Below are 12,500 nucleotides of genomic sequence, written 5' to 3'. Positions count from 1 at the left end.
CACACACACACACACACACACACACACACACACACACACACACACACACACACACGCACGCACCAGTGTACACACGCACACGCACACACGCGCACACGCACACACACATAGAGGAGGGGGATAAATAAACCACCCTGATACAAAAAATAAACAGTCCTGTCTGGTTGTCTCCACACCCCTGCGGGCTACTGTCTACTGGGAGACTGTAGAGCAGTGTTTCCCAACCTTGTCTGTCTTGTGTACCCCCATAAGCCTTTTCATTGTGCCATGAGTACCCCCTAAGTGATGTTCTATATCGCGTTCTACTGTATATTCCAATGTAACTAAGGTCCATACATTTGTTAAAATTATATTTTTCCAAGTATCCCCTGCAATGTGCCCGTGTACCCCTAGTGATACATGTACCCCTGGTTGGGAACCACTGCTGTAGAGGACAGTCCTGTGGGCTCTAGGGCTGCAGCAAGGCCTGCACACCACTAAAGGCCAGCATGTCTTGGACGCTCATCTTCAGACTGCTGAAAGGATTTGACAGGTACTGTTTGGCAGGGCGGCCATGTTTTTTTTGGTCTGGATCACAGAAAGGCAACGCCTTACTCTATAGTCTAGTCAATCTTATTGAAACTATGATGTTAATATTCTCATGCTTATGTTCATATAGTATCTATATCACTGAAAAAAAATGTAATAGTACTACACCACTATGTGCACAGGGCCTTTAAAAATACATTATGACTAGGTCATTGCCATTCTGGTAATAGCTATGGTGCAATTCTGGTAACAACTTGCACAGGTGAGGCATAAAAGCTATTTAGTTGTATGCGGTGTGCACTTGTGTGCTGTGGAGTGCTGTGTCCCAGTGACAATGGGAGTTGGAGTTTCCCAGGTGAGCTTTCAATTCATGCTTTCAGCTAATTCATAACAGGGGCCTTGTGTTTAAGGGGGGTTAAAGGGGCACAATGTAGGATTATGTAGTTTGCGCGCTGCCTGTGGCATGCCTGTCTCAAAAGCTACACCGCCATGAAAAAAAAGCTGTTTAACAAAGCTTGCTGTGAGAATGTTTATCATCACTGAATGCTAGCAGTTGATACAAATGTGAATATGTATCTAGCGGGATGTAAAGCAAATTTTTCGTATGAGAAGGGTTACCCACGACACGCGTTTGGGTCGCCCTGTCAAAAGCTACATTTGGGGTTCTCAGCGGAGGGACCGTGAAACTGGTCGCGAGTGTCATCGTTCACTAACTAACGACTCAAATAAGCATCGGCAGACTCGGGACAGTGATTAATTAAACTTTTAATCCTACATAGAGCCCCTTTAAGGCGTTTTCTTTGTGGCCTCTGCTTTAACTGCAAAACGCACTATACCTTTCTCATACTAGTAAATATTTGATTATTATGTAGTAGATATTCATGAAAAGATTAAATTTGGCACTAGACAGCACAGTTCCAATGAGCAGCATAGTTGCAATACCTGCTCTGGCCACCATCCTACATAGTGCCCCTTTAAGGCGCTTTCCTTGCGGCCACTGCTTTACTAGAGAGAGTAGAGAGAGAGCGGTTCCGTTGACCCATTGTTTACGGGTTCTATTATTGCAAGGGGGGGGGTGGGGAAATCCCCCTTTAGGCAGACCTAAGGACCGGAACCTGGTCATGTTAGGGGCCCATAGCAACCTATTACATTGTTATATCTCTATATACTTAAAGAATCTCTGGCTTTACCTCTACAGGACTGCTGGAGACCGATCCAGCCACTCCGTTCTCATTGGTGATGTTGTTGGAGCTGTTGTTGGGGGAGCTGGGTCCAGAACCCGGAGCGCTGTTGCACGCCGACTCTGGTGGAGGGAAAGAAACAAAAGACAGAAAATGTGGACACGGGATAAACAGGACTACATGAAAACTGCATCATAAGTACTCCAGCAGGGACCTACACTAGGAAGCTGGTTCTTAAGAAAATGAGGACTCCAGGCTCTTCTATTAGATGATTTACCTCTTACAACTTTACTCCTGAACCAGCTTTATAGCACAGGCCCCAGGTGAAAACACGTGTCATAAGTTGTTGATGAAGACATTCCTACATAATGAAAGTGTCTTGTGCATCTCTAACATGTGTCAGCATTCACAACAACAAAAAAACCCACCACCAACAACATCAACAACACAGACATTTTGAGGGGTTGGAAGGTGGTGTGTGTTAAAGGATTTATCCGGAGTTGGAACAAGTTTGCCTGATTTTTGCATGTTTGGGATGAAATACAGTCACTCTAGAGCAAAATCAAGGCAAAAGGATGCGTTTTGAGAAAGTTTGATAATATCACGTTAGCCTCGTTAGCCATATCAGCTATGCAATATGAAAGATGCGGGCATCGTTTTTCGGCAGTTACACACATTTCAAAAACACAACATTTTAAAGTCTTGCACAGCTCAAAACAACGTCACACTTACCTCGTAATATGTTGAGGGTATCCACACATAAACCGAAGTGTCCAAAGTCCTTCATGTATTCTTGAAAGGTCTGCAGAATGTGTTTTGTGAAGCTACTACCTTGAGAATATCTAAATTACGGCCAAGACAACTATTTGACACTAAAGCCCACCAAGTAGATTGCCGAGTGCGTCGCACCATCAGCTATGATTATTTCCATAGCGAGTAACCACAGCTGATGGTGCGACGCACTCGGCAATCTACTTGGTGGACTTTAGTGTCAAATAGTTGTCTTGACCGTAATTTAGATATTCTCAAGGTAGTAGCTTCACAAAACACATTCTGCAGACCTTTCAAGAATACATGAAGGACTTTGGACACTTCGGTTTATGTGTGGATACCCTCAACATATTACGGGGTAAGTGTGACGTTGTTTTGAGCTGTGCAAGACTTTAAAATGTTGTGTTTTTGAAATGTGTGTAACTGCCGAAAAACGATGCCCGCATCTTTCATATTGCATAGCTGATATGGCTAACGAGGCTAACGTGATATTATCAAACTTTCTCAAAACGCATCCTTTTGCCTTGATTTTGCTCTAGAGTGACTGTATTTCATCCCAAACATGCAAAAATCAGGCAAACTTGTTCCAACTCCGGATAAATCCTTTAAGGCTCCCTCACCTGCCATGTCGAGGGAGCGTTTCTTGGCAGTGGGGATAGGGCCGTCTTTCCTCCTCAGCAGCGGACTGCTCCTGCGCTCCGTCACCTTCTGCTTTAGCCGAGACCGCAGCTTCAGATTGGGCTCAGACGCTGCAGAAATAACACACGCACACGCACACACACACACACACGCACACAGAGACAGAAAGGCCCCTTTTATATAGCAAGCTTACTTAAACTCCCAAACCCCACACTCTCCTCTTTGGCTTGCACAGCTAGCAAATGAAAAGCTACTGATAAATGAGACACCATTAACTACTTAGGAACATTTGGGCGGACTCATTTGCATACGTACTCCAAAAGGAAATGGCTTTTAGATGATTTCAATGAATCTACCTGAGCCACACATATACAGTACCGAGGTGGTTATGCACAGTGTAAGGGCTCCTAGTCATCACCATTAGCCATAATGTGGTGCCTCTACAAAAAAGTTTCAGCCTCATATTACATCACATGCATTTCAACAGAAAGACAAGACAACGCTGTTGCATGCTGGCTGAGAAGCTAATCAGCGTTTGTTTATCTCTTGCTTTGGTCGAGTTGTTCACATTCAGATTGCAAGTTTAATTCCTAGAGGAGATTTTTTTTTTTACCAGTTCTGATCACCACCAACACGACAACAAATTTATAGAGTGACAGCATTAAGCCAGTGGCCCGGACTAATGTTTACACTGCAACCACTGCACTATTATTATTCAATTTGCATGTTGTCATGGTCTGCGCTACCTCTTCTGATTGACTGAAATTGAATTTTGCCTCCATTCCTAATTAGATAAGGATTTCAGATTTAAGTGTTCGCATCATGCACTCTTCTGTTCCGCGCCAGCGCACAAATCAGCAGGCTACCACCAGACGTCGTGGACGACACTCGAACAGCTGAAGAAATATAGTGCCAGCCGTAACCAGAGGCCTGGGAGCACACAGACGCCCACGAGAAGAAGGGTAGTGAAGAGAAGAAGAGAAGAAGAGAAGAAGAAGAAGAGAAGAGACGAAAGGAAAGGAAAAGAGAGGAAAGGAGAAGAGAGAGGAGAGAGACAGAATAGAAAAAGGTCAGGACAGAACAGAACAGAACAGAATGTCAAAAGGCGCCAATAAGAAGGGGAGTGAAGAAGAGGAAAGACGAAGAAAGAAGACGAGAGGAGAAGAGAGGGGAAAGGAGAAGAGAGGAGGAGAGGAGAGGAAAGGAAAAGAGAGAGGAGACGGAATAGAAAAAGAACAGGACATGAACAGGACATGAACAGAGAAGAACAAGTAGGCAGGCTACAAGCAGAGCAGGTTGGTCCAAAACAATCTAGTGAAAATTGCTGGGCAGGAAAGGGAGGCATGACTGTCTGGAGCGAGGAGAAGGGGGGAAAAAAACAATCATCAGGGCGAGAGAGAGTTTGCTCCGAGACAGCTGCACCTGCTGTCTCAGCTGGGGAAATCTCAGCAGTGGAGCGCAGTGGTCTGGCAAGGGGGAGAGCGCTGGGCCAAGGCAAGCACGCACTGATTCCATCCGTCTAGCACACACATGTAGTCTACACATACACACATTCATAGTCTCTCTCACACACACAAGGAGAGCGCTAGGCTAGTAGACACTCACTGACTCTTGCCACACACTCATGAAAAAGGGCCCACTGACAAAGATACAGACACACTCACACACAGAGACAGACATACGGTACACACACACCACTCAGAAAATTGTGCACACACACAGACACATGCACACAGACACAAGAGCAAGGGGAGACGCAACGGATAGAACGCTCACCGACTATCACCACACACATGAGAAAGGGCTCACTGACACACACACACACACACACACACACACACACACACACACACACACACACACACACACACACACACACACACACACACACACACACACACACACACACACACACACACACACACACACACACACACACACACACACACACACACACACACACACACACACACACACAAAGACACAATAACAGACACAGACACGGAGTACTACACACAGACACACACAAAAAAACCCTCCCTGCCATGCAAACCCAATGGTTTGTCTAACTGCTGGGCGTCAGAGCCGAGCCAGAGGCCATTTGCTGTAATGAAGGGTTGCTGGCTGACCTCACATCATGCAGTGCAGTGTGACCAAGGTCAGGGGCATCGCCGGAGCGGAGCGCTGAGGAATTAGACGCTTTGGCACAAGTTAACTCCGCAAACAGCGCACAAAACACATCACCGGCGATGGCTTGGGATATATTAACATACGGTGGGTGTGTGTGCAAATGTAGAGACGGCCCTCGCAAAACACGCACTAAAGACTATGGCGGCAACAACAAACAATACACATTAGCAAGCTGACGAGTTTTCCACTTTGGCAGGGAAACTGTGCCATAAGTTTAATCAAGACCCATCCACAGGAAATGAACAGTGCTTAGTGAAAATAATCAATTAAGTGAAAGTGAAAGCCCAACTGGGAAACTCCAACTCCCATTGTCACAAGTGTACACTGCACACAACGAAATTGCATTTAAGCCTCAACCCTGCAAGGGGGCAGCCCCCAATGGCACCCGAAAGGGAGCAGTGCGGCGGGACGGTACCATGCTCAGGGTACCTCAGTCATGGAGGAGATTGGGGAGAGCACTGGTTAATTACTCCCCACCACCAACCTGGCGGGTCGGGAGTCGAACAGGCAACCTTTGGGCTACAAGTCTGACGCCCTAACCGCTTACCCATGACTGTCCAACCTATTAAACAGTCTGTTCTTGGTTTCCATCTATCTGACTCTCCATTCCTCTAACACCTCCATTTGGAATTAATCTCTGGTCATCATCGCTTGTTCTTTTGTCTTTGCAGCAAAAGCAGGAGGCACGGTTCAGCACAGCTAGAAATACGCGGGCAGGCAGGCAGCACGGATGGAGGCGTAAACTCCTGGCACGTAATTACCCACGACCGACCGAGGGGTCGTACGGGGAGGAGAGGGTCCGTGTGAAGCGCTAATCTGGGAACGCCGCTATCTCTCTCTCTCCCTCCCTCCTTCTCTCTCTCTCTCTCTCTCCATCCCTCCCTCCCTCTGCACTCTCTTCTCTGTCTCTCTATCCCTCTCTCTCTCTTTCTTTCTATCCCTCTCTCTCTCCCTCTATCCCTGCCTCTCTGTCCCTTTCTCTCTCTCGCTTCTCTCTGCACTCTTGCTCTCCCTCGCTTCCCAGGAGACACTGCCAGCTCTATTCCCCCGCAGCAGTGGCACCTCCGCGTCTCCTCCCTTCAATTAGAGCGCCGCGCTCCAGCAGCCAAATGACCCTGCTGCGCCATGCATTAAACACGGCCTGTCCAGCAGAGAGAGAGAGAGAGAGAGAGGGAGAGAGAGAGAGAGAGAGAGAGAGAGAGAGAGAGAGAGAGAGAGAGAGAGAAAGAGAGAGAGAAATGGAGAGAGCAAAAGGGAGAGAAAGGGAGAGAAAGCGAGCGAGAGAGTGAGAGTGAGAGCGAGAGCAACAGAGAGAGAGAGAGAGAGAGAGAGAGAGAGAGAGAGAGAGAGAGAGAGAGAGAGAGAGAGAGAGAGAGAGAGAGAGAGAGAGAGAGAAAGAGAGAGAAAGAGAGAGAGAGAAATGGAGAGAGCAAAAGGGAGAGAAAGGGAGAGAAAGCGAGCGAGAGAGTGAGAGTGAGAGCGAGAGCAACAGAGAGAGCGAGAGAGAGAGAGCGAGAGAGAGAGAGCGAGAGAGAGAGAGAGAGAGAGAGAGAGAGAGAGAGAGAGAGAGAGAGCGAGAGAGAGAGAGAGAGAGAGAGAGAGCGAGAAAGAGAGAGAGAGAGCGAGAGAGAGAGAGAGCGAGAGAGAGAGCGAGAGAGAGAAGAGCATGCTAAGTTCATTAACTCAAGGTCCTGGGCTGAGCCCCATGTAGATTTAGATACTGTTGGGTACAGTCAATAGTTCAGCGGAGACAGAGAATGGGACGCCTGCTGCTAATCGTCACAAGTCCACTTCCTATGGCAACAAAAGGCCATGAGAATCCCCACAAGCAAGGGCACCCGCCACAGAAACCCCTGAGTGGCTTCATTTTGAATAAACCTCCACGTCGTCCTTAACCGATGTCTCAAGCCACCAACTTGAAGCTCAATTAAGGTAGCAGATTAAATTTAATTACGGCAGTAATAGTTTGTTTATACTCCTACCCACGCATGTTTGATTAAACAGCATACATTATTTGCCTGACACACTCCATATTGATTTAAATATCATAATGCAATGTAACACCAATTGTTTCCCTATAATAGTGGAGGGCTGCTACAAGAGCGTAGGAATAATATATATAAAAAAATGTGAAAAGACTTCATAACTCTAGACTTCAGCGTTCTATAAGACAAGAGGAATAACCTCACGCTGAATACTAACAAACAAAAAGCCCATCTACTCTTCCGCACTGGACAGCTAGACAAGATTTGTATGCACGGCTGAAAGGTAAAGCCATTTCCATAGGGACGTACAGTATGCAGCAAGCACCAGTAAATCATCCAAATATACAATGAAGCGATGCGGGGGGAAACAAAGACTTAACACATCAGTGTTATTCATCCTAAACTATTCACTTAAACAGAACTGCCTGCCTTCAGGGCCCTTGGCAGGCAGCCAGTGGCTGAGATGTGCTGTGCTGTGTGTGTGTGTGTGTGTGTGTGTGTGTGTGTGTGTGTGTGTGTGTGTGTGTGTGTGTGTGTGTGTGTGTGTGTGTGTGTGTGTGTGTGTGTCTGTGTCTGTGTCTGTGTCTGTGTCTGTGTCTGTGTCTGTGTCTGTGTCTGTGTGTGTGTGTGTGTGTGTGTGTGTGTGTGTGTGTGTGTGTGTGTGTGTGTGTGTGTGTGTGTGTGTGTGTGTGCGTGTGTGAGATGGGGATGTGTTGGTGGGCAGAGAGAGGGTGGTGGTTGGTGGGACTTGGGGGCTGGGGGCTAGGGCAGGCGGATGGGCATTTGGGCCCACGCTCTCACGCCTGGACTAGAGGGGGGGTGAGGTGAGGTGAGGAGGAGGGCGGGGGTGAGTGGGTGGGCGGATGGGGCAAGAGGAGGGGAGTGTGTGTGTGTGTGTGTGTGTGTGTGTGTGTGTGTGTGTGTGTGTGTGTGTGTGTGTGTGTGTGTGTGTGGGGGGGTGGGGTGGTTAAAAAAAAAGTGTCGAGCTGGCAGATTTGGGGCTTAAGAGTGTGTATGCAGTCTGCACAGTGCCTGGGTCAGCCGGGGACACTGTGACTTTGAAGTGCGCTGGTGTTGCGGCCTCCCTCACGTCCACTCACTGCAGTGGCCCGTGATATCTGCTGATGCCACACACTACACTACACTACACGACACTACACGACACTACACTACCCCTCCACACTAACGATGAGGCAGAGGGCGTTGTGGAGAGTCTCCTTCACAGGCCATGGTCCTCACCCTCACACATCACCCATACCACCTTCCTCCCTTCCACCCCCCTTCCCATCTGTATATCCCCTCTGTCTATCCCCAGCTTCGCAACAAACAATTTATTCACAGACTTCCACCCCTGTCTGTCTGTCTGTCTGTCTGTCTGTCTGTCTGTCTGTCTGTCTGTCTGTCTGTCTGTCTGGCTGTCTGGCTGTCTGTCTGTCTGTCTGTCTGTCTCCATCCATCCATTCTTCCATCCATCCATCCATCCATCCATCCATCCATCCATCCATCCATCTGCTGCACAGCCAGACAAAACAGTGAGATCGCTCGAGCTTCCCAACCTTAATCAATTTACACAGAGACATACCCATTTCCCCCTGCCCTGTCTGAGTGTTTGGCAGCAAAAAGGTGATGATTTGATGGCAATAAGCGGTTGCAAGAGAATAGATTGCTCAATGCAACAAAAATCCATTTGCAAAAACAAAAGAATGGCGCACGGCTAATGCTGAACTGTAAACTGACCCCCGGCCCAGACATCAATCGCAAACTTTGTTTTTTTCCATCTGTGAAACAATAAAAGGTCGTGGGCAGCCCAAACACAATGCACCTTTTTTTTGTTCTTTTCAGGTCTCTTCAGCAAATGAACAGAGACCATTTCAAACAGCGTACATGTATACTGCATGTTGTATACATATGTATATTGACAGATGTTCCAAAAACAAGATGATCCCCTGCGACTAAAAATAGACACGGTCTGTTGATTCAAACACTCCTGTTCAGACTCAGTTGCTGGAAGGGAATGTAAATACCCCTTTGCAAACAATTACACATAGGGAGGGTTTGAAGGGGATCAATAGGGCCTTTACAGTCAAATCTCACTTTCCCAGAAATGCCTCTTTCTATACGGCAGGACGGCGCATCTAATGCTTCTCCATACAGACAGACGCAACAATATAATAATGGCAATCTCATTTCCAGTACACTCTCTGCACTCTTCCAATCATTACAGAAATCATTCCAGAAGAAGAAGGGTTTTGTGAAGTTATCTGAAATGATCAAGCGCAGAGTGAAGGCCTCCGCTGTGTCACTGAGTGCATATTACAGTATGCATGACTTCACATCACATCACATCACGGCCTTCATCTTTTCTGTACATGGAGTACCGTATCGAGGAAGTGAGGACAAAAATGGTATGGCTCACTCACTGTGTCTAGTAGTGAATCCACTGATGGGGAAACCATGAACCATCACAGGCAGATAATTAAAAAGGCGAACCAAACTTTTGCCATTTGATAAAATGTATGTATAATTAAGACCACTGAAACGGCTCATAAAAGCTCAGTCTCAGTCATAAAAAAAATATTTATGATGACAAACCTGATGTGAAAGGGATGTCTGACACTGGCTGAAGCCATCATGAACAAACAGAGTGCTGCAGACATAACAGACTTTTGATGAGGAGTAGGAGGACTAAAAATAGGAGTTCAGACATGTCACTGTGCAGTATGAGCATGGTAAGCTTAGTTGATCTGGCAAGAGAGAGAGGAGGCACGTTCTCTGTCTGAGATGCGAGGGAGGTGTGACTGTATTGAAGATGCCATAATCAGCGGTCGAAAAACAAAAGGCCAAAGCCCACCGTGCCTGAGCCAATCACCAAGTGAGAACAAACAGGAAATGGCACAGACTCGATGATACAGAGAATAAGGCTCAGCACTGCAAAACACAGCCGCTATCATTGTTTTTATGATCGTGACTATAAAAGCGAACCGGCCTGCGTGTTTAAGCAACAGATCTCAGTGTTTGCGAACCGCAAAGCTGCGCAATGCGAACCGAAAAATACTTGTTATTTCTCCGCGGACCGTGACGACAACGTGGACTTCAGCAGGCTCATACGGGTAACACACAGTCACGTGCAGAAAACCTCAGAGCCCGGTATGAACGTGGATGGTTCACAGGTAAGCAGTGTAGTGCCGAGCGTGGTCAGGGTTCTCATCGGCCTGAGAACAGTGGCTGTGGCCTAATGAGTCCCCAATCTATCGCAAACTCCATCTGATCGACTCAGCGCTCACCACAGACTCACTAGTCATCATGATACATTAAAAAGGAAATTGCAGTCTTCAGGTTGATTGCATCATTACAGTGAATAAAAAGTAGGGGCTGATTCATGACACACCCACCCCCCTTACTTCCTCTCCATCCCCCTAAATCCAGAAGGACCCCCCCAGGTCCGTGTCTCTCTCTCTCTCTCTCGCTCTCTCGCTCTGTCGCTCTCTCTCTCTCTCTCTCGCTCGCTCTCTCTCTCGCTCACTCGCTCTCTCTCTCTCCCTACCTCCACTCCCCCACCCCTGGTGCAAATTGCTGGGTCAACATGCATGTGAAGGGTGCTTCATTACAATGAGATGAGAGGAGAGGAGAGGAGGGAGCTAGCTCACATGAGAACAAATCTTCCAGGCCCAGTCGACCGGCCATCCAGCCAGTGAGCCAGTGAGTCAGTGAGCCATTGAACAAGCGAGTGGGAGTGGGAGTGGGAGTGAGCGCTCGGGGTAATATTATGCAGCATCTAGTCCAGATCCAGCCATTATGAGCGGGATTGCTTTCAGATTAGAGTCTCAGGGCGACCGGCGGTACAGTATGATTAATATCAACATACTGGGAATAAAAAAGGGACAGTGTGGCCTAGGGATGCACCAATACCGATACTGGTATCAGTATCGGCACCCGATACTGCTCATTATACTCGTACTCGTACTCGTCAAGCACTTGCCGATACCAGGAACGATACTGCTATTACCCAAAGCAATGCAAAATCTTGTCACGTTCTGTGGACTTGAAAGCAGCATGGAAAAAAAGTGCCACCTCATACATTTACTAACATTTAAATCTACATGGAAATGGACAATAAAAATATCACAGGTGGAAAAAAACAAGGCCATGCATTTATTTTCATTGTATTTTGGTGGTAAAAGGTATCGGTATCGGTACTCGGTATCGGCAAGTACACACATTAATGTACTCGTACTTGTATCGGTTCTCAAAAAAGTGGTATCGGTGCATCCCTAGTGTGGCCCTATCGTGGCGCAAATGGTAGGGCACTTGTTTGCTATGCGGCTGACCCTTTGCCAACCCTTCCCCATCTCTTTCGGCCCACTCACTTCCTGTCACTACCTTCACTATCCTATAAAAAAGCCCCCCTCCCAAATATAAAAAAGGAACAGTGTAAGAAATAATGTGACCTGTGTGTGTGTGTGTGTTTCTTACCCTGCTCCGGCTTTTTGGCATTTCATATTTGTCTTTCAAAAATACTGGCTTAAAACAGAGCTCCATAACAAAAATACTACTCCATCCTATTCCTAGGTGGTCTAACTGTAACAGGAAGATCTGAAAGTTTTCAAAGAACTTAGTCTTTTTTTTTGGCTTCCTTAAACTACGGAAGTCATGTGCTCTCCATGAATGTAGTTAGAAGACAGGTGGTGTCTGGATATTTTTCAGTAATACTGTGGTATGCATGATGGGGCACACTGCTTAGTCTGAACACACAGACACACACACATGCCTGCACACATATGCCCGCACACACATGCATGCACGCTGTGCACGCACACAAGCACGCACGCGCACACGCACACGCACACACAGAGAACGTACACACGCGCACACAGAACGCGCACGCGCCCACGCACGTGCACATACACAAACACACACGACACGCGCTAAACACAAACACACGTGTGTGTTCTCCTGAGACCAGGATGAGTTATGGCCTCCGCGCTGGAAGCCGCTGAAAGCTAATTACAGAGTGCAACTGGGCCGGATAATGACCGAAGTGTAGCGCAAGGCAAACTGTAAAGTGAACCTCGACAGCCCTGCCAACATATCTGATCCACATTGCCTTCTGTGTGTGTGTGTGTGTGTGTGTGTGTGGACCTTCACACACATACCGTACAGTAAACACACACATGCACATGCACACACGTGCGCACGTACACTCCCG

General features: G+C 47.3%; 1 protein-coding gene across 4 annotated transcripts in view; it reads right to left on the bottom strand.

Annotated features, from left to right (window-relative positions):
- The window catches only part of hdac4 (histone deacetylase 4), a 285,327-nt gene that overhangs the window by 96,837 nt on the left and 175,990 nt on the right, over window positions 1–12,500 (bottom strand). For all 4 annotated transcript variants that reach the window (XM_063213475.1, XM_063213476.1, XM_063213478.1 and 1 more), the window contains 2 exons: window positions 3,101–3,229; window positions 1,719–1,831 (listed from right to left, as the gene is read on the bottom strand). In XM_063213475.1, coding sequence (XP_063069545.1) covers window positions 1,719–1,831; window positions 3,101–3,229 — 242 coding nt within the window. The remainder of the gene's footprint in view (window positions 1–1,718; window positions 1,832–3,100; window positions 3,230–12,500) is intronic.

Source organism: Engraulis encrasicolus, chromosome 13 (assembly GCF_034702125.1).
Source record: "Engraulis encrasicolus isolate BLACKSEA-1 chromosome 13, IST_EnEncr_1.0, whole genome shotgun sequence".
Taxonomy (NCBI): domain Eukaryota; kingdom Metazoa; phylum Chordata; class Actinopteri; order Clupeiformes; family Engraulidae; genus Engraulis; species Engraulis encrasicolus.
Note: the sequence above shows the minus strand (reverse complement) of the source record. Positions and strands in the feature narration are given on the sequence as shown.